This window comes from Centropristis striata, chromosome 22 (genome assembly GCF_030273125.1).
Source record: "Centropristis striata isolate RG_2023a ecotype Rhode Island chromosome 22, C.striata_1.0, whole genome shotgun sequence".
Classification (NCBI taxonomy): domain Eukaryota; kingdom Metazoa; phylum Chordata; class Actinopteri; order Perciformes; family Serranidae; genus Centropristis; species Centropristis striata.
Window position 1 is genome coordinate 17,899,688 of NC_081538.1, and position 26,230 is coordinate 17,925,917.

The 26,230-nt window shown below is 40.3% G+C and overlaps 1 protein-coding gene across 1 annotated transcript in view; it reads right to left on the reverse strand.

The window, feature by feature from the left end:
* Positions 1–26,230, reverse strand: part of nav3 (neuron navigator 3) — a 248,969-nt gene that overhangs the window by 133,338 nt on the left and 89,401 nt on the right. Inside the window, 2 exon segments of the mRNA XM_059325699.1 lie at positions 9,806–9,980; positions 21,638–21,710. Of these exon segments, the coding sequence (XP_059181682.1) occupies positions 9,806–9,980; positions 21,638–21,710 (248 nt within the window).

Sequence of the window (26,230 nt, forward strand, 5' to 3'; positions counted from 1 at the left end):
ATCATGCGTACACCCTGTAAACAATACAAAGTTGAAGGCCAGGTGGCAAGGCTGTTGTTTATTCCTGTGTGTAAATGTTCTGAGTGTAACGTCCTGTGTGAACTGTGTGACTCGCAAACCATGTGAGTGTTTCTCACTTGTTGACATTAACTGAGTGCACAGAGCCTTTATTCATAGCCCCTACAAGACATATTTTCATTTTTTAACTAGGTTAGTAGGCTAACCTAGTGGCCTGGGGGATATATTGTTTGTGGCTGGCTTTATTGCTAAACAAGAAATTGAAAACCCACTCATTATAATTTTAATTTGCTTGTAAACTGCCAAGGAGTAAAGAAAAGTTCTCGTTCTTGTACGTTCTTTGTAATTGTGGCCCAGTTAGCATTATAAAAGCGGAACAAGTGGAACAAGTACTTTCTATTTACAAAAGAAAACAACATTTTGCAAGCAAATTATGAAAAAACAAAAAAAAACTGAAACAGAGAAAAAGACACGTGTAAAATATATTGCAGGCAGTGTTACAGCTAAATGAGCCTTAGCTAGTATAACATTAGCAATAAACAAGTGGCTATTTTTTCCACTTGTTAAACAAAGAAAACAAAAAAAACAACTATAATTTCGCAAGCAAATTATGGACAATCCCACCCGCAAAAACCTTTTTGGTTGATATGAAATCTTTTTCATCATGGTTTTATGACTTAATAAACTTATTGGAGCTGAGATGGGTAAGACAAAGGAAATAAAGGCAACATTTATTGTGACTTTTTTAAATCTGGCACCCAACAAATACTCCATTACAAAAAAAACTAAAACTAACACTAAAACTAATAAAAACTAACCTAAAACTAAGCATTTTCCAAAAAGTAAAAAATAATTAAAACTAGCAAACACACTCTAAAAACAAATTGAAACTACCTGAATTAGAAAACAAAAATTGACAACGAAATTAAAACTAAAATTAATGTAAAATCCAAATCTATTATAACCTTGCTAGCAACTAACAAAGCCCCCCTTCAAGTAGCTGTGAATACTGCAAACAATTCTTTCTGGTTTCTGACTGTCACAGATTACAGACAAACCAGTTTATAGAAAATTGCAGCTAATTGCAGGCTTCCATTCATACCTTTCACAGGAGACAGAAATTCCAATCAGTTCCTTTTGAGGAGAGAGCCACAGAGCCGCAGCAGTTACTGAACTGTCTTTGAGTCTGTCCTCTACAGTGACCAGAGCAGTTGAGCTACTCTTCAGCTGGAGGACAGAGGAAGCAACAAACACCAGCAGTCTGTTTAGACATCTTTCTTTTCTGACAACGAAGAACAACTTGTTCTCTGTTTTGTGATTGTGGGCTGCTGGTTTGGCGTTGGTGAGTGAAAGTGGACAGAGACAATAAACTACCTATACTGGGTGGCTGAGTGACGCACTGCAGTCATCTCAGCTTACTTTATGCTCTGTCCCCTTACAGTGTACATTTCTTGACTTTGCATGAAACCGAGTTCAACAAATGCCAACAGATGTTAACATTTTTAACATTTCACGTATTTAGCTGGCACTGTGACCCAAAATGAATAAAAAATGACATTATACAAGTAACTCATCACATTGCTTTGAGTAGAAAATGATCACAGGGACTAGATATTTGAAAATATAATCATTATTATATCAAAGGAATTACACACTTTGGATATATCATCAGAAATTGCTATTATAAGGAGTTCATTACAAGCACGGTTCATGACTTTTATAAAAATCTATTGCTGATGTAATTTTGGAAGCCTCTTCTTTATGCATCATTTCCTTTTATGCAGAAGTACAACAAAAGGGGAGCTGGTACAGAAGTTTCACGGCCTCATTGAGATGATTTCCAGTCAATATGTTGAATAAATTTCATCATTCTGTAGAATCAAATCAGCTGTCACAGAGCGACAGTGTGATATTTAATGCTTTGTTCAGAGAGGTCGAGCGGTGAGCGACAAGGATCTTTTGAGGTGGTGAGCAAAATTTTAATTAGCTGTCTAACTCTGTAAAAGTGTCTTTGGTTTCCCATTCTCTGTGCCGCGAGCATTCATGCCTCGTCCGCCTCTCACACATACTGTAGATGCACACACATTCCCACACACGTCCATCTATTTACGCCTCTCCCTCTGGACAATTCACCTCACTTTTAAACCACCTGTGATAAAGTGCCGAGTCACTGTACATTTCTAATCGACCTTGCAGGTTTTCATGATGCGGTGTTATGCTAACGAGCTCTGGAGCAGACAGCAGAGCAGAGGGGAAACAAGTTCAGGGCAGTTTCCCATTATAGTGGCGAGCACCTTCGCATCATGTCATTAATGAACTATATGATACATGACACGTCGGTTAATGATGTCTGGCAACTAAATGTGTTTTTCTTCGTCTTCCAAACCCCCCACAGCCTGCACCGCATTTCATCTCCCAGTGGTATGTTTTGTGCTCTATTAAATACCCTAAATGGCACTTAGCACACAGACAGGACAAGCTTAGACAGAGATTAATGGAGCCTGTCGCACTCTAAAATGCTTTTTCAGCCTTTTGATGGAAAAAGGGTTGAGCTTAGATTTGTGCATTGCATTCCGCTCTAACTAAAGCTTTTGTCCGTTTGCTTTCTTTCTAGTTTTTTGTCCATATTCAGAGTGGGAGTGTGGTGTGGGGCTGTTAGCAAGGCGGAACAAGCGTTATCTCTAAAGGAAACAGAGGTTGCAAAAGTATCAGAGAAGGAAAGTACAATTCATGTGGGAGCAGCCCTGAGTCGTATATGACAGTAAAAAAAAAAACAGGGGTGTTGTGGTGCATTTTTCCACCGCAAGACCCATCCTGACCCCCCCCCCTCCTCCAGCTTTATAAAAGGCAATGAAACATGAAGGAAATGGTATAGGGTCGCCAGCCTGGAGGGCTTATCCAACCCACAGCATTTAAGATCTTTCCAATGTGGAAAAAGAGACACTAGAACTCATGAGGGCAAGATCTAGGACTGGGGAGAGGGGATGAGGTGGTGGTGAGGAGGAGAAGGAGAAGGGGGTGGGGGGGTACAGTCTGTCACTTTTGATCCAATACAACATACATCTGCAGGGCCTCCGTTTAATAGTCCACGACACTGTGGCGCACATGCAAGCGATATTGGATGCCTTCGCTGTCCTATTAAATGTGAGGAACACCAGTTTCAACTTGATTGTAGCCGCAGCCCTGAGGGCAGACACAAACTGATGGATTTGAGATCCAAAATGGCGTGTGTTCAGGCACTCAGGCCAGTGTGATGACAGCAGGTAATGAAAAGTCATCCCACCTTCCTGTCCAGTGGCTGGTCTGTTCAACGTGGCCTCTTCAAAGCCTGATTAGCACTGATGCTTGTTATGGGGCAACATGCTGCACTAAGCATCTACACACAGCTTCTTTGGGACTGGTCTTCATGCATCTATGCTGCATCTCTCCAGCAATAATAGTGTAAACCAAAGACTCTACGGTAGTTGAAGCTAAATGGTAATTTGACTGCTCTTATATAGAGCTTTATATTACAAACTGCCCTCATTCACCCGTTCACACACACATTCATACTGGTGGCCGAGGCTACCAGGGCACACTGGTGCCACCTGCCACCATTGGGAGTTCATGCACACACTGATGAACGCAGCATCAGGAGCCATTTGGGGTTCAGTGTCTTGCTCAAGGATACTTCGACATGTATGCTGCCATGGTCAGGGATCGAACCACCAACCTTCCGTTCAATGGGCGACCACTCTACCAACTTTAAAAACAGGGGTAAAGGTGACAACAATGAACCACAACATCACTTGTTTATGGACAAGGTTATTCTATATGTTGGTTGATTGGTTGGTTGGTTGGTTGGTTGGATGGATGGATGGATGGAAAGTAAGAGTGTCATGTTGATTTGAATTTTCATTTTAAACTTTTTTTAAGCAGTAAAGGAGACATTTTTAGACTATTGTGTGTTGATTATATTGCAGATTCTGCTTTTGATGCTTTTAAATAATTGAAAGTGAAAGCTCATTTTAATCAGTTCAGAATTGAAATCTTGACATCTGAAGTAGATGGATAGAGGGGGTTTCTGAAGCTGTCTGACTATCCAATGAGTACTTCTGATTAAGCATACTGACACTTTTGTTTAATTTTGTCATTTCTCCACTATTAATTATTTGACACCAAATATTCTAAAATACAGTATATGAAAACATAATGATTAACTTACAAAAAGTAACTTGCCATCTTCTTTTAAAACAACCCATATGGGTGTTTTATAATCTGCCCCCCTTTTAAAAGGACATCATAATTCATTAGTGCTTTCAAAGACTTCTCTGAATAATCCTTGTTAGTATTTTCTGATATGCCACCTCTATGGTTGAGGTTTTGTTTTTTTTGGAAACTATAGGTCATTTAAAATCAGGGAAAGATCATGTCATGCGACAGTCACTCCTAGCAGGAAATCAGATGAAAACAGCGATGACTTTAGTGTCAGAGTGTAATGATTTAGATCACCAACATCCTCCCTACGGGGTGTTGAGGTGCAACAACAGCGATATGCAATTATTTGCACAGCTATAAGATATTAATGATACATGCAGTCCAATGTGCTTTTATTTTGTAGTACCAAACTCGTCAAAAACACCACTAACAAGACTAATAAATAACTTTAACTAAAACTTATCACAAACAGTGTCCCATGACAGAGATCAAGAAAACATTCATATTTATATCTATGTATTTACTCTATGAACTTAAAGCTGTACACAAATCCAACAAACCAAACAATTACCAGTTCATGATGCCACCGACATTAATCCACCCTCCTCATATCATCAATGAAAGATCCAAGTCTTGATGTGACCACACACACACACACACACAGACACACACACACACACACACACACGGCACAAGCTCAAACTGTACCTAGGAGAAGAGTCGGGCTTTGCCAGGCTGTTGGCTCTCCCATAAGGTAAACGGCTCTTCCTGTCGCGAGACACGGCGGTAGGCAAGCGTGAGGCGCGCCAGACCAGGGGGTCAACTTGTTCGCCCCGGGACATGGTGAGTTAAAGAGGGAGGGTTTGCTGTGCCCTGGCCAGGCCCGGGCCCCCCTGCCTTCTAAGCACTGAAAACCTCCCGTGGCTCCGGACTGTCGCGATCTGTCCAATGGGGAGTTCCCCTCACACACACACACACACACATACACACACACACACACACACACACACACACATCCCATCCCCTGCCCCAGAGTCACCAGTCAGGCCAGCAGGTGCTGTCTATAGAAAGCTCCCCATATCACAACTGTAGATGTGCAGTAGGCCAAATGTGTGTGAGAGTGTGTGTGTCTCTGTGTAAATCTGCGAGACAGATAATTTGATCATTTAAAAAGCTTAACATTTTTAATTTAAAACATCCATTCTTCTGGCTTATCTTATATTTTATGAAGTTACTCAGACATGCTAAATCTTCAGGGTCGGCTAGGGCTTACAGGAATTCATCACTGTGGAAAATTAGAATTAGAAAAGATCTTTTATGAATACATTTAATTACATTTCAGTGTTTCCAAAGGTGGGTAAAAAGGAAGGGGAGGCGGCACACCAGCCAGGCATGAAGCCTTGAACAAAAGGAACATTTCAAACCTTTAGTGATTTGAAGCTGACAGTGACATGGTACAATATGAAAAGTGCAGAGAAGGCAAACTTAAACATCAGACGTATCAGTTTGTGCAGAAGTTTGAAGCTACTTTACGTACAGTGGATTATTCAGATAAACTCAAATCTACACGCTCCGGATGAGACAAGCAGCATATTCTGCTGCAGCTAGTACATTTTTCCTAAAGAAGAATGAAGCACCAAACAAAATAATAGAATATATTTTTAAGTATATCTCAAGCTTTTTGTTATCATCTCATTTATATGGAAATGAGAAAAATTGTATTTTGCCTTAAACTTAATTTTTTTTGGAGTCATTATTTTTTTCTACTGGTATTTCTGAACTGTGTCGGAATTCTGAGGGAATAAACAACAAAATGGGTCAAAAAATGTGCCAGACCAAGAGTCAACTTGGGGAGTTCCCCTCTCTCACACACACACACACACACACACACACACTGTGCCCCAGGCTTCTAGCCTTGCCCTTTTATATTCTCTTAAATAACTCTAAGGTTGGAAATATCTTATCCCACACAGTCTAACGGCACTGTTTTCTGTAAAACTTTTTCCAACTCTGCATTAAAGCTATATAATCTTTACAGTGAATATTCAATCCAAAACCCAATGTTTTTATGGCTACATCATTACGTCAAATTGAAATATTCAAGCTGTCTTGTGCATCATTTTATTCTTGAAATGCTTGATCTCCTTCATTGGAAACTCTGTGATCTCTGCTAGAATTCAAAATAAAGTCCTGTGGGTTTAAATGATGTTTGAGTGCACAGCATGACTTTGCGATGACTGACGTACTAGTGAGTCAGTTGAATTTAAGAGGTCAAAACATTTCAAAATCAGTTTAGGGTGGATTTTAACTTGAAAAAATGTGTTAAAAGTGCAGCAATAACAGTGGATTATAGGAGCTTCCCATGCAAACCTTATTGAAAAACAAATGGGTGTTTTTGTGGTAGGTTGGGCATTGTTTTCCTGCAGTTTTCTTACCATAGCATGGGATGCAACATTCAGATGTTTGACTCACACTCATGATCATCGCCCTTTTCTGTCTCCACCAAACACACACGCAGAGTCCGTACTGATTCAGTGATACAAAGTCAAATGATGATATAGAGACATATCCCAAATCGGACACTATCGTTACTACGTATTCACATCTGAAATGCCACACTTTCTGGTGTTGCACGGTCATTACCAATAAGATGGCCACCACCAGTGTAGGTATAACTGATTTATACATATTTAACAATCTACATGTGAAATTTAATTTATGTACATGGAGTTTTTCATGTCTACAATACCAAAGTAACTCTGATGAGAGAAAGCAGTAAGAATGCTTGGGCGACACTCAGGTGACGATCTTAAAAGTACATCTGTATTTTTACTGTACTGTATTTTATGTAACGACAGAAGTACGGTCTGGGTGTGTTGATAACGATGGTTGATGACGGTGATATTTATTTGGCTTACCCAGAAACATCCAATTTGCCCCCCAAAACTCAGCAGCCTCCATCGTTTTATTGTTTTACAGCGAGGAGATCCAAGTGTTGCCAAGCGCACGGCTAATTCACCGGCTTTAGCGTCCTTTAGCCGACTCTGGTAAACCCAAGGCTAACGTACATGGTTAAAACAATATACAGTTCGAAAAATTAGAAGTTAGACTTTAGTTTCACACCATTTCATTAATTGGAAGCATAACATGATCATTTATATTAGCAGTTAATGTGAAATTTTGATAGAATTTTAACCAAACAGTGTTTGATTTGGGATACAGTTACGTTATATTTCCAGACTGTTCTTTGCATTATATGGGTTATAATATATGGGCGACATTTTTTCTTCCTTTCCCTGATTTCTTTACCCTTGGAAATCATCAAATTCATTCTCCACACCTTCCTGAACTTTCTTGAGCCACAGAGAGAGCCTGAATGGCCCGGACGTTCCCCAAAAACTCACAGATTAATAGCTTACTTTATCACTGACAGACATGGACTGATCCTCTGACCTCCACTGCGGCCTTCAACATTCAGACGCGATTAACTTATCAGCCCAGGGGAGTGAGACTTTACCGGGGCCGGGGACAGCGAGGGCAGAGGGTCTATTTGGAAATTAACTGAACCACTTGGCAGAGACAGCCTTTATAGGGGACCTTCCTCTATGAATTTTTCCTTCTTGTTGGTGGAAATATCTCATATAACAATACCTCAAATATCAGGCAGCCAACTTGTTATTGGACACTTCTGTAGCGGCTTTATCAGGATGTGTGTATTTGTTTGGCATGCTTTCCAGGCTGGACTGATGCAGCTTCCAACTTCACTGTTTGGTGTGTGTGAGGGGTTTCTACACCTGTTGTGGGGGGGGGGGACTGTGGGAATGGCAGGCAGCTGTGCCCTTAATAACCCCCCACACATACACACACACGATACACTGACCCCTCGCTACCACCTCCTAGCTCGTCCAAACAGAGGCTAAAGCGCTCGATGATATCATCTTACACACATTGCCCTCTCCTCGAGTGCTGAGACTAACTGCTCTTATTGCACACACACACACATACACAGCACTGCCAAACTCAGCGGCCGTGCAGTAACTTGATCTGGTCAGGGGGAATGCTGCTCATGTGTGGCATGTCAGGCCTTTCTTTAGATGCTCTTCTAAGGCCTGCTCTGTCTATTTACATCACATGGGGTCAGGGCTCCTTTGCTTTTACTGCCTTTTACTGCTTGGCTGCCTGTATGCCAACACTTCTACTGTACAATGTCTTCATATCGTAAAGAAAACCATGAACGTCTTCATATTGTAAACCTACAGTACTGCTACTAAACTAAGGACATCTCACCAACCCTTACAAAGAGTTCTCCACAGATTTAACACTCATGAAATTTTGTCAGACTCAATATCAACAGCTGTCTTTTCTATTCCACGCATTCTTCTTCTTTGTCAAAATTAGGCTCCTACTTTACCCACAATGCAACTTGACCACTGGAGGATTTTGTCACCTTCAGTCTAAGCACCAACCTCCAGGTCTGAAAAGTGAAACCAATGCAGAAGTCTTTAATCATGCATTCTTTGTAATGGCCAGCAGGGGGCGACTGTACTGGTTACAAAAAGAAAAGTCCAATTGTATAGATGTCTATGAACTCAGTAAACATGTTCCTAATGAGTGTATGGTTTCAATCTCAATCAAACTAGTTTCAAGTCTTCTTCAATACAGAATTATGTTTATTTTATTACATATGGTCCCATTCAGAGCAATAAAGATGATAAAGCGGGGAATGCTTTAGGGCCATGCAGCCATGGCAATGTGTACATTTTTGCAGCAAACTTGTTTTTGGTGTGATTTGTGTTGTCATTTAAGAATGTGAGCCATTTAAAAGTGTGTTTTCAGTTCATTAAAGTTAATTCTAACACTTTGGTCACCTAAAAATGTCATGTTCATTGTACAGTTTTAGTAAAAAACACTCTAAAAAGAACACTGTTCATTTTTTTTACATTTTGTTTTAAGCCCGTTTTCACCAGCCAAAATTATCATCCCAATTAATATAATAGTTGACATGAATTATGGATCCACCTTGCTACCAAGCAAGCTAGCTAATGCTTGCATTAGCCGATAACTTAACTCATTCCTCTTGTCCGAATATGGTCACAGAGACAGACAGACAGCGCCAAGCTGCTTGAAGTCTTTAACGGATAGATATAAGAGCCATACCGATGTTTTCATGTGTGAATAAGCATTTTCACCATACATTCGGAAGCCAGCACTGCATCCCAAATGTAAATGTAATGTAACTAACTGTCAGCCAACTTGACTCTTCTCTGTTTAAACTTCCTTATGGAGCTGATGCAGCAGAAGCTCTAATGAGAAACATCTTCCAAGAAGCCTGTTATTCATTTAGCACTCAGAGGCGGTCATATCCAACAAATTCCTGTTTACTAAAGCTCTAACTGGACCTAATTAAGCATCCAAAAGCGATAAATCATGCGACCTCTGTTCCAGCTCAGATCCTAAAAAATAATTGGTCCACTAATTTAAACCAGTGACATTTGCTTGCTTTTTTGACCTCCAGGCTACATCTGCCACAAAATGAGACCCAAAGCAACACCAAGCAACTGAAATACAACTAATGTGGAAGTTAACGTACCTGGACTGCATCTCTTGTGTCTTGAGGCTGCTGGCGGACGGTGTGGTGCTGCTGGTCTGCTGGCTGAGTTCTACCAAGGACTGGTAGTACTGCTGCTGTTGCTGCTGCTGCTGCTTGTAGCGCGACAGGATGAAGAAGAGGCCCAGGATGCTCTTTAGGTTGCCATTCCTGATCTCTGGAGAGACATAACGAGGAAAAATTGATCATCTACTTAGTTGTGTAGTACTTATGGTGCTACTCCACCATCATTTGAATTGATCCAGTACTAGTGGTGCAGTACTAGTGAATACACTGATATAAAGCTGTACCCTTCATCTGCCCTCTAGTAGAACAATTTCCTTGGAATAAAACCATTTTTGCGAGTGAAAATACACAAAATTTTGTTTTCCATTCGTCTGGAACGTAAGCAGTGTCCTGTGACGCTAGACATGAATATTTTCCAAACCATTTATTGAATCTTTCAAACACTGTAAAGTGAACATATGTTGACTTTTTCAGAAAAGCCACTTGTGGATTGAGCTCAAATGCAGCTGTTGTCGGCAAGCAGAAGAGTTTTATAAGAGTAATTATACACTGGCTTTAACTGAGAAAATATTGATGCACTGTGTATAATATGCAGAGTTATAGCATTTAATTGTATTAGGCATGAGGTAACACTTACTCTGTATACGAATAATTTAGACCACAGCTCCACTGAAGAACCAGTTGTCATAGATCCAGGCTAAAGCATCTGCTAACACACAGCTGGTTCATTTAGGAGTGAAGCTCAACATGGGAGCTTCTGGACTGGTGCTAAACTGGCTGATGTCTGTTGAGTGAGGGCAAGTCTGAGGCAAAACAGCCAAAAATATACAACAGTTCTGTTTTTGCCATGAAATGAGGAACTGATAGTCTATTTACATGTGCTGCCGGTATACAGTGATGGCAGAAGTGACACATTTCTATTTATATAAAGGTTAAATGAAAGTTGTGGTAAAAAGTTTACAAGCACTTATTTTTATTTTCTCATTTCTACATCTTGTTTTTCTGAGAATGATTGCAACACATACATCTTTGCAAAAACACTCATTACCTTATTATAGGTCTTCTGGAAATATGACAAATTGGGTAAGGTAGACATTTTATCAGTCAGATTTGCTTTGTGGCATGGCTTATTAACTTTCTGTGAGAGATTATGATTGGCAAGCTTTCTCAGCCTATTTATATAGGGCATGTTTGATTCACTCATTAGACTATAATGGGGGTCTATAAGGAGCCCAGCATGGATCAAAGATTAGCAAACAACTGATTGTGATAGGTCAAAATAATCACACAGTTAGCTGTGATTAATTGCAATTAATCTTTTTTTTAGCTTATAGTTTGTAGCTTGTAATAATTTGTTTGCAAAGGGGAGACTCATGGGAACCCATAGAACCATAGAACTTTGGACCTAGGTCTTGGGCGAAGTTGGTTGCTCGGACAGGACAATGATCCCAAATGGACATCAAAAGTGGTTCAGGAATGGCTAAATTCCTGAAAGTCCTGACTTAAAGCCCATGGGGACTGTGCTAAAGAAACAAGTTTGTGCCAAAAAATCCAACAAATTTAGTTGAACTGCAATGATTTTGTCAACAGGAGTGGTCAAAGTTTGAACCAAAATCTTGCCAGAAGCTTGTAGTTGGCTACCAAAAAGCACCCAAGTGACATTTCACCAAATGTTGGCATTGATGTATGGATGATGTCTATCTATTATCCAGTAGTTTTGGTCACACTTTCAGAAGACCTATCATAAATTCATAAAAGAACCAAATGTTTTTTTGTATATGCTCCAATCATTCCATCATAGAAAAATGAGAGTGGTAGAAATTATTGGAAAATCAGGACTGCCATGAAATTCTTATTTCTTTAAGTGTATGCAAACTTTTAACAAAACTATATATGAATGGGTGATATAAAAAAGAAATATAAGAGCTGACTTGAAGTTAACTACCTAACAAGTAAAATGAAACCAGCTGGAAACAGTAGCACAGATAAGGACAGAAGTAAGATAAAACACAATGATCCAAAATGCATTAATATTGAAAAAGAACTCAGAGGACATAGGAGTACTGTAAAAGACTTAAAGAGATTCTATTCCTGTTTCTGATCTCCAGGAAACTGCAGCCCTGCATATAAAGTTACCTTTTAAACATGCTGAGCTGGCAACAGCAAGAAAGCTCCTAATCAATGAGCAACTTTGTCTGTGTTGTTCATCTTATCCTCAACAGTTCCTGGGTTCATCTTGGACAAAACTCAAACAAATGCATCTCTCACAGACTCCTTCACACACAGCCGCGATGGGATTCAGTAGTCACAGAGGCGGAAGAATTGATCACTGTGGCTAACGCACCCATTTGTGAAATGGACTTTTCAGATCAAACCCTCAGTGAGAGCTGGCACACAGAGGCAGGGGAAGGATAGCAGCGGCTGACGCAGGGCTTTTTACTCCATTTTTCAATTTGGTGAGGCTCAAACATTCTCCGCAGCCATCCATGGCTACAGTATGCTGTTTGGAGACTGAAAGTTGGAGAAGATTAATCTCATGGGGGTGTTTTCCATTTGCTAACACCCAGAGGTGGTAATTTATACTGGGCCTTAGAGAGTCTGAACAGCAGCGTTTTCTCTGCTTTAGGGAGAGACAATGCTGCAGATTCAGCCGCCCAAAGAGTGTGGACTCAAACTGTGGCAACTGGTAAAAGGAACAGAAATTATAATGATGAGGACACAAGGGAGAATAGTACTTTACCAATCCCAAAAGGAAAGTTGGCCTCGGGGTCAGGATCAGATCAGAACAGCGTGTTTGAATATTTTTTTTCTCACTCAAGGAAACTTTAGAAAAGTGTAGGCTGTATCAAGGTTATATTACCAACCAGGCAATTCAGCAACTGTCCGGGGGACCACAGAGCTCCAGGATCACTACTCTATGCTAATTTGTTTGAACAACTGTTCATCATTATGCACCACTAAGGCCCAGTATCAACTCATATCATAAGGGCCTTAAAGTGGCTCCTGCTGTCGCCTGATTTACATGCGCCTGTCTTGATGTCCCTGTATCAAAATGTAGTGTTAAGATCTTTATGATTTCCACTTTGTGCTTCTATGCAAAATCCCCACAAATTCCGCTTCAGATAGCATTCCCCCATTCCCCCCTTTTTAAAAAGGTTTTTAATTCTGTGGGCTCATTCATTTTATTATTGTTTCATGCTTGTTTTAGCTCAGCCTGTTTTCCAGCTCCTTTTAAGCATGCCATAGTGCAGCCACTAATCAAAAAATCTAGCCTTGACCCATCCATCCTTGCTAATTTTCGGCCTATCTCTAAACTCCCCTTTCTGTCCAAGGTGTTAGAGAAAGTAATGGCTACCCAGCTGGTATCATTTCTGGAAAAAAATGACATTTGTGAAAAAATCCAATCTGGTTTTAGACCTGGACATAGTACAGAATCTGCCCTTTTAAGAGTTTTTAATTATCTTATTTTAACTGTTGATTCTGGATGTGCTGCCATCATGGTGACATTAGATTTAACTGCTGCATTAGACACGGTAGATCACAGGACCCTTCTCTCACGCCTGGAGCATCATGTTGGTGTCAAGGGTGCTGCCCTCATGCTGCTCCAGTCCTACCTTACCGATAGGAGCTTCTCGGTGCATTTGGGAGATTTTTCTTCTAGTGTGACCCCTCTTACTTGTGGGGTGCCTCAAGGGTCTATTCTAGACCCTTTATTGTTCACACAATGTTGCCCCTTGGTTCCATTCTCCGCAAACATAATGTGTCTTTTCATTGTTACGCTGATGATGTTCAGATTTATCTCCCCTTACAAATGAATTGTAAAGACTCTGTACAAACTTTACTTGCCTGTATAACTGACATCGAGACCTGGATGAGCCTCAGCTTCCTAAATCTGAATGACGGCAAGACAGAAGTCATTGTGTTTGGGCGTCATAAACATTACAGTGACTGTGCTAATGCTCTGCCCCCCTCCCTGGGTTAAAAAAACTGCTCTGTCATTAAGAGCCTTGGTGTCACTTTCGACAGTGAGTTCAAACTTGACAAGCAAATCGGCTATGTGGTCAAAAGTGCCTTTTTCCAGCTGCGACTTCTGGCCAGGACAAAACCATACCTCTCTCCTAGTGACCCGGAGAAGGTTATTCATGCTTTCATTTCCACAAGCTGGATTTTTGCAACTCGTTGTATGTAGGTTTAGACCAGCGCTCATTGCGACGCCTACAACTTGTGCAAAATGCTGCTGCTCGTCTTTTAAGAGGCACAAACAAACGGGAACACTTCTCCCCAGTTCTGGCTTCCTGTCCGATTCAGAATTGATTTTAAGATCCTGATGTTTGTTTTCTAATTTTAAACAGATTGGCTCCAGCGTATTTGGCTGAACTCATGCAGACCGACCAGAGCTCTGAGGTCTGCAAATGAGTCCTACCTGGATGTGCCTAAATGCAGGCTAAAAACTAAAGGCGATCGATCTTTTGCAGTGGCTGCCCCTAAACTGTGGAACAGTTTACCGCTGCATATCCGGTCGTCAAAGACTTTGGACATTTTTAAATCTTCTCTTAAAACTAATTTTTTTCTCCCAGGCTTTCAAACCTGCGTGAGAAGAAAGTTGTTTCTGTGTGTTGTATTGTACATCTCATATCATAAATTACTAGATGAAATTGTCTTTATATTTTGAATTTTGAGTTTATTGTTATTCATTTATGTATCTTTTGGATTTTTTGATGTTATTCAGTTATGTAAAGCACTTTACGTCAACCATGGTTGTGTATAAGGTGCTCTAGAAATAAACGTGACCTTGACCTTGACCAAAATCCTACATTCATGTGTTTGATCAAATTACGATACAACTTTGACCTCTGCTAAAATCAATGGAGCATTCATGTGGCTCCCATTTGCTGAATTGGGAAGTTGTTCTCCCAACTCCAGTGTTTATGAGCTTTAGGTCATTATTTGGAAACACATGGACACTACAAAGAACAATTGTTGGATTTTATTGTTCAGAGTTTCCTGTATTTGCTTAACAACAAAGAGCAAAGGAAAAGAATCAGTTGAGCCATGAAGTGTGGACTAACATTTTCTTTAAGAGTTGTCGGGGAATTAGAATTATTCAAACACACCATGAATGCAGCACAAATGGCCTATCTTGCACTGTAAAAAACTGGAAATTAGTTGGTGTATACACCCTGTGGTTCAGCTCTGCTCTAAAATGTAATGGCTTCTCTCTTGGCCAACACATCTTTCCATTTTATGACAATACAGTAGTTTTTCTTGTTTTTTTAAAGAGACATTTAAGTAAGAAAAAGTAAAGAGAATCTGGTCCTGATACCACCTGATGGCAGACAGCTGAACCATGATACAGCCTCTACACTGTAAAAAATGTCTGTAGATTTTACAGTGAAAAACTGCTAAACTATGACAGTAAAAGACCGTAAAATTGATAAATGGGTTAACTCAGTTTCAGTAACAATGAAACACCGTAAATGTATATATCAGCCAAAACAGTATATTTTACAGTTTCTTTATTAATTGGAAATACATTACTCCACTGTAAAATACAGTGGCACCGTGTTTTGTAGCAAAAATATACTGTAATGTAAAAAAATCCTTTTTTTTCACTGTTAAATGTACAAAACACCATATCTCTAACAAAAATATACTGTAATATTTGATGGTAAAATCTTTAGTTTATGCAGCATTTATATTATTTATTTAAGTATTTTCTTTTCAATTATATGGCAGAACAGCATTTCTTTTGATGGAAAAACGTTTTATTTATACTGTAAAAAATGGAATAGAATGGCAATCTTAAACGTGAAATCAACAGTGCCAATATATTTTTAACAAAGTATTTAAAAAAGTTCTGCCGTTTTATTATGGTAAAGTTCTGGCAACCACAGCTGCCGTTTTTTTTTTACCATAAACACAACAGGTTTTTTTTTACAGTGTAATGTCACTCCATCATTTAGCTTGTCCTCTGTTGCCACGTGACACATGTGGTCCATTTAGAAATTTAATCTCCAAAGGACTCCATGTTCAATGAAGTGTTGGCTCTTTGGTGTTGGATGGTTGGCCATGCACGACTTTGACTCCGGCCCTTCATGTGGTGAGGATGAGATTACTAAAACGCTTGGTTAAGGTTAGGTTAATTTTCTAGTCTTGATTAAATATTCGCAATAGATCTGAATCGCAATACATCTCTAGATTTGCAGTTTTGTACATTATATAAATGTCATCATGTTGATGGAAAACTGTAATGTGGGTGGCATTTCATTTCCACCAAAATGTATCATCTGATGCAAAGTAGTTATGATATATGAACAGAATTTTTCAGAGAGGGTTATTCTCAGCCAACTTCTTTATCTTGTAATTATTTTAGTGTTGTTGCGCAATGTTGAGAAGAAAAATTATCTGCAGTTATAAAGTAGGAAGTATGCAGGATTTATGCATGAAAAGAGACTTTGAAAAGTTTTACGCAGCATAAAATTACTTTCTTACTTGCAAAAAAGCACCACAGTGACTTTTTCTTCCTCCGTGATATAGGAGAGATATGAGACCCTCTGATATGTTCTGCCTGACCATTTTTCTGCTGTTCAGCTTGTAGTCCAGGCAGACTTCTGTCTGTGTGTCTGCTGAAAATAAATGTATGTAATATAACTCACACAAGGTTTTGACTTTTGCTCTCTTTTCTGCTGTACCTTTTTCTATTCTTGAGGGGAAGTTAGATACAGGTTATGGATAGTCAAGAAACAGTGATAGCACATCTCTAAAGCTCCCATTAGACATCTCTGTCATCTATACACAGACTTTTCATCCCCCTGAAAGCAGGAGGGCTCTTGCCTCTCTGGAGCCGTGTAGAAGATAAGTGTCTGCTTGGCCCACGCTCTCTGAAAATATGCCTTTGCTTCTGGAGGCCTTTTAGGTGGTTGACGTGGTTTCATTCAATCTTTTTTCTCATTATTATTTGGAGAGGTTAGTTATTTCATGAGTCACAGAGGACTGTGGATTAGGTCAAGGACAGGTTCTCGCATTGTGTTGGCATTTTGAGACTATATATTCTGTCTACCTACTTAATCAATCTTTCTTAGGTTTAATCCCCAGACAATAAATGTCCAGTCGGGGTTCTTCTTTACAATGCCACAGGCAGTTATGTCTCTGCTTCCCCTGCTCTGCTTCTCTGTGTTAAAGTCATACTCGTTGTGGAGCTCGGGCAAATACCAGCGGCTAACATTAGAAACCACAGAGATACCGCACAAGCCTGTCAATTTTTTTTTCTTTTACATCACCTCTTAAAAGAGATAAAACAAAGATAAAGCACTAGTGACCCAAATACAGCACCTGTTGAAGTATTTAAATCATTAATGTGTAAGGAGACAACTTTTCAACTAGCTAACGGGCTAGATTAGATGGTTGGCTAGCGAGCTAACTTGTTTTTGTTAATGTTAACAAAAACATAGAACACATTTTCTTGTCTTTCTAAAATGAGCATTGGTGAAAGTTACGATTGAGTAACTTTGGAGTTGGAGTTAGCAGACAACATTAGCTAGCTAGTCTGCTTGCTCGTTAAAAAGTCATTTCCACTTTCAAACCAGCAATATCCCTGTCAGAGCTACACGTTTTTTCACATTGTTTAGCTACAGAACATCATATCTTGTGGAAAATCCACCTGGCTGAATCAATGATGCCATTGTCTGATAGGCAAAGGATGAAACACTTACAAAATGAAGACAAATTAGCTACTTAACGCTGTTTACTGTGTTCAAGCTAGCATTTTTGGCTAACAGTGTGATTAAAGCTGAGCTGTTGTTGGACAGTGGAAGGAAGCTTTATTTTGCTGTCCAGGTAGGTGTTTATAGCCATGACGTTACATGAAAACTATTAATTATGTTTTCAACAGGAGGCAACCTCCGTGTCTGAGCAGGGCCGCAAACCAGGAAGTGCCTCAAGCTGCATTCTACCGAAAATTCCAGCAGGGGGAGCTAAGTTTGTCCATTCATTTCATTGCAAAATGAGAAAACTTCTCACTTGATTTATTACTTCAGAAATTCTTTTTAGGACAACACTATGGTCTCAATTGCTAGTAAAAAATCTTTTTCAAGACAATCTGATGTTAATAGTGTAAATAATGGCCCCATTTAGAAGAAGATAGAAGATAAAGAATTGTATGATTTGGGGTGTTGCTACCTCTGATTGACAGGTCACTAAGGCGAGCCATCATCAGGAGAGAAGCAGCAATAAAGTTATATATAACATTACATAGATATAAAAAAGGAAGTACTCATAACTTTGACCCTTTCACTGTATTTTCACTTAATGACAGTTTATTTGAACGTTTTGTTCAGTAAAAATGTCTTGTTCAGCGTTTGGTTGGACTAACAGACACTCCAAGGAGTCGCTGTTCAGTTTTCTGAGGTAAGTAAAGTATATTTTTTTATTTTTGTTTTTTGCTAGCCAAAACTAACATCCCAGTTAATGCTCCAATTAATGCTAACATGAATTAGCAGCAGCTTCTCTCAGTCAGGTTGAGGTGTAGAGAGGCTTGTAGTCAGTGATCAGATCCCTCTCGCTCCTCCACAGTCCAGATATGGTCTGCTCCCTGTATCGGAAACAAGATGGCGACGAGCGTAACGCTGAACTCGATCCTTCCAACGGGCCAAAAACCAACGGGTGACGTCACGGTGACTACGTCCATTATTTATATACAGTCTATGGTTTTTAAACAACTACTGTTCCACTGATGTGTTTTGTGTTCAAGCCCACTGCTCATTACAAAGTCACAAGTTACAAAGTTTTTTCACACGGAAATGATTAGCCTTAGCTTCACCTTCTGGTCAGAAAACAAATGCATAGCCCCTGCTGACCCAGCAAAGTCATCTCTTGAAATCAGACCTTTTTCTGAAGGAAAAAAAAGACACCCACTGAGATCAAGCAGGATGGACTTTATTGTTGGGAGCAGGTCGTTCTGTAGGTTGCCTGCTAGCACTACAACCAATAAGAGTCTGCTCTTCTCTGGTCTCAGCTGCAGGGTCCCTGCAGTGGAAAGAGACTTTAATGACCTGCTGCAAGGACCCCTCACTCTAACCCATTATCAACTGCAGGAAATGTGTGTGTTTGAGCTTTACACCTGCTTTTTAAGGCTTGTAACTGTAGACTGAACTTCCTGTAGATAATTATCACATTTCATGTAGTAAAACTTTTTTTGTTGTTGTTAGTTTTTATTACATTTTTTATGCTAAGGGTTCAAATGTGAATTTGAGTTGGTTGAGCTTTTTTCTTAATAACAAGATCACTCGCTACTGCGCTTCTGCAAAGTGGTTCACAGTGATAACTTCTGTTTAGAATTAATTTTCTTGCATTGAAAAAAATCCTTGCTTTCATTATGGCCTATAACCTCCCTTAGCGGAAATGTCTGAGAATGAACCGTGCCACTCTTCAACATGACAAGTTTTTCCAGAGCTTGAGTTTACAGCCTCCCACCAGAGAGATGCGAGGGGACTTCTAGAGAGGTTATTACAATAAGTGGGCTTCCTTAGGGGGAAAAAATCCTGTGTCTGCATGCACATCAAACATTCCACTTTGTTTTTTAAACCCACGCCTTGTAAAAGTTAATAAAGACTTCATATGCCAGCCAACAGAATCTGGAAAGCACTGTGCTGATTCAATTAGACATGAGAGGGCAAACATGGCCATCTAATGCAACTCACAAACACACACAGCACATGCAGAGGAAGAGAATAAGGCTGACAAAGGCAGAGAGCAAGGGAGGGCCAAATGGACTGAGTGAAGTGAGTGATGAAATGCAACAGCAACAGTGATAGACAGAGTAACCCAATAGCCCATATATTTACAGGCCCACTTTAACATTCCGGATCTAGTGAGTCACTCTGCTGTTTTTAGTGCTGTAGTGGGGGGCACAGGATTTAGAGCTGTCGGTCAGTGTGTCAGGCTGGCAGACTATTTTTTCCTCTGCTTGAGAGAGGTCAAGGGCGCACACCTCTTTAATGTTTAAAGGGGAGCAGGAACAACATGGGGCCTAGCTGAGCACAGGTCCTAAATAACAGACATTTTCTGCTAGAATCATTGAGGCATGCTTGTACCTGTTGCTAAGGGATTCTAGAGAAAAATCCAATCTGAGAAAATGGGTTTGGGTTTCCCAACCAAATAGTTCTCACATAACTCTTGTTCATAAGAAATTTTTGATTATAATTTTTTTTTTATAATCAAGAATTTATTGTGTATGAAGTAAGTAAAAGTCAGAACATCTGTGCCTGCACACTGAAAGCAACAAGTTATGTCACAGAGTTCCCAAATGTTTCCAACAGTTTTAAAACTCACAAAGATCTATAATTTTGATCAATGTAATGGTCCATTTCATTTGGCCACCTGTTGATATCGTCATATCATCTTTGCACATGCACCAGCCCTGTTGGTATCTGCCAGGAGCAGTCATGAACTGACCTTTGATCCAGTTTGAAGCCAAATTTTTTATGATGCACATTTTAGATATTGATTGTTTTAACTACATATTTCAACCAGATGAAGGATTTTAGTCACCAAACTTCTAGATCTTAGGTTTTCAAGCTGAGTCATTGTCCTCCAGGAGTTCCTTGTCCGCCGAACAGAACTAGACAACACTGACTCTTATCATGAAGCTGCTTTATTCTGTTTTTAATTGGTTTTATCACCAGATGTTTTTTGTTTTGGAGAGGAGGAGACCTCTAGGGATAATTTGGCTCCTGGTAGAAAACTCCTGAACCATGAACATGAAATTCGAAGTGGGAGAAGCTGACTGCAATGACAACAACTCCCATGATCCCATGGTACTTCATAGCGTCACCAAATTACATATTTTGTTATTGTTTCAATAAAGAGATGCTTAGCAGCAGACAATGACATATTGTGGGTTTAATGTTCCATAAAAGCATATACATTTTTTTGTTTTTTGTTCCTGTCTAATGAAAACAATGTATTTCAAGTTCATTTTTCCGACAAACTGCAACATACAGAGAAATTTCCCCTACTCCTGAGGCTCATGAAAAGTTGACATTTTAAAAATACATGGTTTTTACTTGACAGCAACTATTTGCCCTCCAGGTATGGACATGCTAGCTACTGTACCTTTATTATTTCTTAATGTAAGGCATGTCAGTTGTGGGCTACAGGTGTCAAATGGGACACCATTTGAACCTTGAATCACACCATGATTTCTTTGCATGCAGTGAAAAAACCTGACTGCAGTTTGATTCATTTATGAACTGTGAGAGATTCTTGAGTTCCCTCCTGCAGACTGGAAATCGTGTATAAAACTAAATCATAACAGATAGTTTGGAACTTAACTGTAATTTCAGCCCTGGCATTGCGAGACAATTTTAGCTTATCATTCAATTTGGCAAGCAGTCATTCAGTACAGAGCCCGGCTGCAGTCATGGCTGTCATATAAGCCATATAGTGTATACCCTGATGGTCGGGAGGCGAATCCCTCGCTGGAGTTTTTATCCTCCCACAATCCACTTTGATGCCCTAATGATTGCCTACACTGCCATAGTGAAAGCTGGAGATGGAGAAACTGTGCACCCTGTCATGATACCAACGTGGTAAATTCCATTGCTGTGAAGTATAATAGTATGTCTTGGAAATAGGCTTTTTGAAGATATTTGGTACTGTGAAGAAATGGAAAGCTAGCCACAGAAGGTTGGGTGGTGCTGGAGCCAAATGAATTTTCCAGGTCTAGAAATTAGAAATACAACAGGGAGATGCTTCTTGTGCTGTTCCACTGATTCAATTAAGAGTTTAATCATTGTTTATTCTTCTTACCTTCTGCTGAGAGCCCTTGTACATTCACTCCTCTGGCGTCCAGGAAACTGAGGCAGGCGTCCACATTCTCGATCTGTTGAAGAAACGTCAGACAGTCAGCACAAAGGACAGACGCAGCAAGAATGTGACGAAGCTTAACATTCAATGAGCCTAAATGTCTCGGGGCGGAGGGCTCGTAGGATGGGGACGATCTGCGTTATTGCCCATAAAGAACATCATTGTGCGGATATTACCCGACCCCCGCTTGACCTTGGGACCCGGCTGCGTGACATACTGACCGCAGTGTGTCGCCTCCTACACAACCCGGGGTGCAGCCTACCTCGGCATATCACACACACACGCCCATATATTCAGTATGCAGAGGCAAATATACAGTAAATCACACACCCACATAGGGACACTATAGACACACACAGAAAACAATGTACACACACAAATTTACACATAAACACAGGGTGTGTGGGTCAGTGAGAACCACTTGAGGCTTTTCACAACATAGTCATTGACTGTCACCTCTGCAGACTGCTATCAGTTTCACAAAGGCCCACTGAGGTTGCAGTTATTAGGGGGATTTTTGACAGTGGCTTCATTAGCATGGTGGCCAGCCGCCAACTCCCTTCTGGAGGTCTTTATGACGAGGTCAGAGGTCGTAGCGCTCCGCGTCAGCTCAGTGTGCCAAGGCCACACAAAGGGCAGGCTGGGCAACTCAGCCAGACGTCCAGCGGGCAATGATGATTCATGAGCTGTAGCTCAGCTCGCTAAAGAGATCTTTCTTTTTTGTAATGCTCTTTCACTCAGTGTCCCTGTGTCTCTTTTTACTAGCAAGAGTGAGACTTTGTAGAATCATGATAATGAGTCATATCTGCATAAGGCTTTTTCTTCTGTTACTAACCCTGAGGTAAACTGTATCGCGTCCTCACTGGCTTTATAATGTGGAGAATCAGCCACAGAAAGCCAGAGAACATGGTTTTCTAATAAGCATACAATACTTGTTGTAATAAGCTTCAACAGATTTTTTTTTTTTTTTAAGTTTGCACTATTGCACTATTTACGGATATAAATCAATGTGCTTACACAGCTCTTCTGAAGGATGATGGATTTGATCTGAGAAGAGCCTCATGCAGCTGATTCTGCTGCAAATTTCTAGAAGACCCAGATAAGTCTGTTTCACATTTATATTTTTTCAAGTTATTCATGAATAACACACCGATTTCTGGAGTCATTTTGCATGTTACATATTTTTTGCTTTTCTGTCCCATTTCATGCCAGAGCAAGTGCTCTGGAAGTCTGATGTGGTATAAAGAACGAGAAAGTCTGCACAGTGAGGGGGGTGGGTCAATGGGTGGGTCAAATGAACACATGACTTTCACCCAGGGGAGTGCTGTTTGTTTCCTGTGTGAAACAATAAGTCAACGTTGACTTATTTAAATTCACTTTTTAACTTACATACGCATCTTAATTTATGTAACGAAGATATGTATTTTAACCCGAACTATGATGTCATGTGAGGCAAAAAATCACTTTACATATGAACACAGCATAATTCTGGAAGGACATGCCACTGTTTTATCTGAACACAACTAGCTTTTATATACAGTTAACCTTCAAGTCTGAGCAAGGAGGCAAACCAGGAAGTGCCTTAAGCTGCATTGTACCAAAAATTCCAGCAGGGGCGCTAAGTTTGGCTGCAAAAAAAAATCTGTCGATTCATTTCAATGCAAAATTTGAGAAAATAGAAGATAAAGAATCGTATGATTTGGGGCGTGGCTACCTTTGATTGACAGGTGGCTAACAAGGCGAGCCATAATCAGGAGAGAAGCAGAGCAATGCGTATCCACGGCAACGTGTCAATAAAGTTATATATAATGATATATAGATATAAAAAAGGCCATTTACCACTTTGGTCTCATAACTTTGACCCTTTCAATGTATTTTCACTTAATGACTTAATGTTTATTTGAACGTTTTGTTCAGTAAAAATGTCAACCAAATGTTCAGCATTTGGTTGGACTAACAGACACTCCAAGGAGTCACTGTTCAGTTTTCTGAGGTCAGCAACGTACATTTTGTCTTTGTTTTTTGCTAGCCAAAATGAACATCCCAGTTAATGCTCCAATTACATGAATTAGCAGCGCCTTCATTCGGTCAGGTTGAGGTGTAGAGAGGCGTGTAGTCAGTGATCAGATCCCTCTCGCTCCTCCACAGACCAAATATGGTCTGCTCCACGTATCGGAAACAAGATGGCGACACAAGATGGCGACAAATGTAACGCTGAACTCGAGGCTTCCAACAGGCCACAAACCAATGGGTGATGTCACGGTGACTACATCCAACCTGGTCTCACAGAAATCCGTGAAATAGCCACGGATTTCGCTTAACTCAAAATCCGTGGAATAGCCACGGAATCGCTCAAATTTCCGTGAAACTGACACGGATTTCGCTGACAGTCATATCCCGTGGCTATTGGTTTGTTCCAAGTCACGTGACTTTCAAGGTCCCAGCAGTCAGAACAAAAAACATGGCGGACAGTTCTCTCATTTTTAGTGAAAAATCAATATTTTGACTTAGTTTCTGCATAAAAATGGATTTTGATCACATTTCTAGCGAGAAATATATGTTTTATTTTCTAAATCTTCACTCAGTGAATGTACATAATCACTTTGTGGTGAAGATCTCGCCAGAAAAATATGACTGTCATTAACTTGCATTGTAGCGAAATCCGTGTCAGTTTTACGGAAATTTGAGCGATTCCGTGGCTATTCCACGGATTTTGAGTTAAGCGAAATCCGTGGCTATTTCACGGATTTCTGTGAGACCATGTTGCTACATCCATTATTCGTATACAGTCTATGTTTCAGCACTAGTCATGCAGGCTACAACCACTTCCTCGACTACAGTTGCACTGTGCATCAAGCACTTTGCTCAAGGGCACCTGAGGCAGTTGCTGAAGAAGAGTACTTCCCTCCCTGCCACTTCCTCTCCGCAGACTGATATGTTTACACTGGTTGTATCAGCAGGGAGCCCTATGGGACAAGAAGTCGGACACAGAGCTCCTCCATCTGCCTGACACAACTCACAACACCAAACACATTCTCACAGCAGGCGTCGAAACTCCCCTCACATGTGGGCCTCCATATTCTCTTCCCACACAGACTGACACATGTGTGCCCACTTGTTTGATAACCCACACAAACTCTCAGAAGTTTGTATGCAGAGAGACATGTGCTGAGCAGCAGCCTTAATTAGAGTGAGCATCAGGATAATGTGGTATGTAGGAGTTCTCAAAGTGTAATCTCCTGCCAAAATAAACAGCCTGATGATATGTAATCAACAATATTTGTATGATAACAGCCATTTCTATTAAGGGACTTTTCTATTCGGCTCAATCAGTTTCAAATATTTACCACAAAGAGCTTGGGAGGCCTTGCACTTTGCGTCTGTTGCACAGCGTGTGTGTGCATGTTTGAAGGCTGCTTTAATAGCTGATAAAGACTAAAAGGAGTGAACTCATAAACACACAGTAAATCTCTTTAGCAGGAGACAGATCTGTCTTTTAAAGGACAAGCATCACCGTTGAACCTTCTTCCTCTAAGCCTCCTAGTGACACTCCAAGCAGAAAGTCTGAGGCTTTTAGATGAAACCGCTGTTTGTTTTTCGTCGGCCTTAACTCGAAAATGACGTAAACAAGCGGAATAATGATTGAAGGCGTTGATGACGGCTTGGGCATTAATGTTCCGCAGGGTTCTGGCGATGTTTAACTGCTAGTTTGGTGGGCGGTTTGGCTTTGCGGCATCCTGTAACAGCTCCTCGAGAAACCGACATCATTTATTTTTCCGACGCGGGCTGGCATGAGACAGATCCACATGAGCCATTAAAAGCAATTTGGAAAAGGGCATTTTGATGAGGCGCACTTCACCCAATCATGAAGTACTTAAAGCAGGGGGGGGGGGGGGAGTGACAGGAGGGCACGTGTGCAACGCTGCACTGTGGGAAGGAGACTTGCCACTAAGCCTGGGAGAATAATGAGGGGGGAGCTGTTAAGTTTCTGTGATAATCAGTTTCAATTAAGCTTTGTTTCGTTTACAGAGCCACACTACAAATCTAAATATCACGTTCCAACTGACACAGGCAGCAGAGCGAGGAAATGCTTGTCCTATGGCTGGTTGACATGAGGCTTGAGTACAAAACCGCATTCCCTGCTTCAACCTGTCCGCTATAGTCTCCTCTAAAATCACTGATGAGTTCACATTCGTACTTTAAGAAAGAGGGAAAGAAAAGAGAGAAGAGGAGACCGACTGAATGAAATTCTCTTGTTTTCATTACTGATAGACAGACAGACGGACAGACAGACAGACAGACTGGTTTGGGGGGAACAAAGCTACTTGGTTAGGTTTAGAAAAAATATCATTGTTAAAATAAGTACATTTGTTATCTGACTTAAGTTACATTCAGAAGTGAAGTGCATTACGTTAGTTAAAGTACATACTAAATTTACTTATTTTAACTTTAACCATGACATGTTTTCTAAACCTAACTTGTTACCAAAACCAAACCAAATTGCGACCACTTGCCAATGTATGCATGTCACTGGTG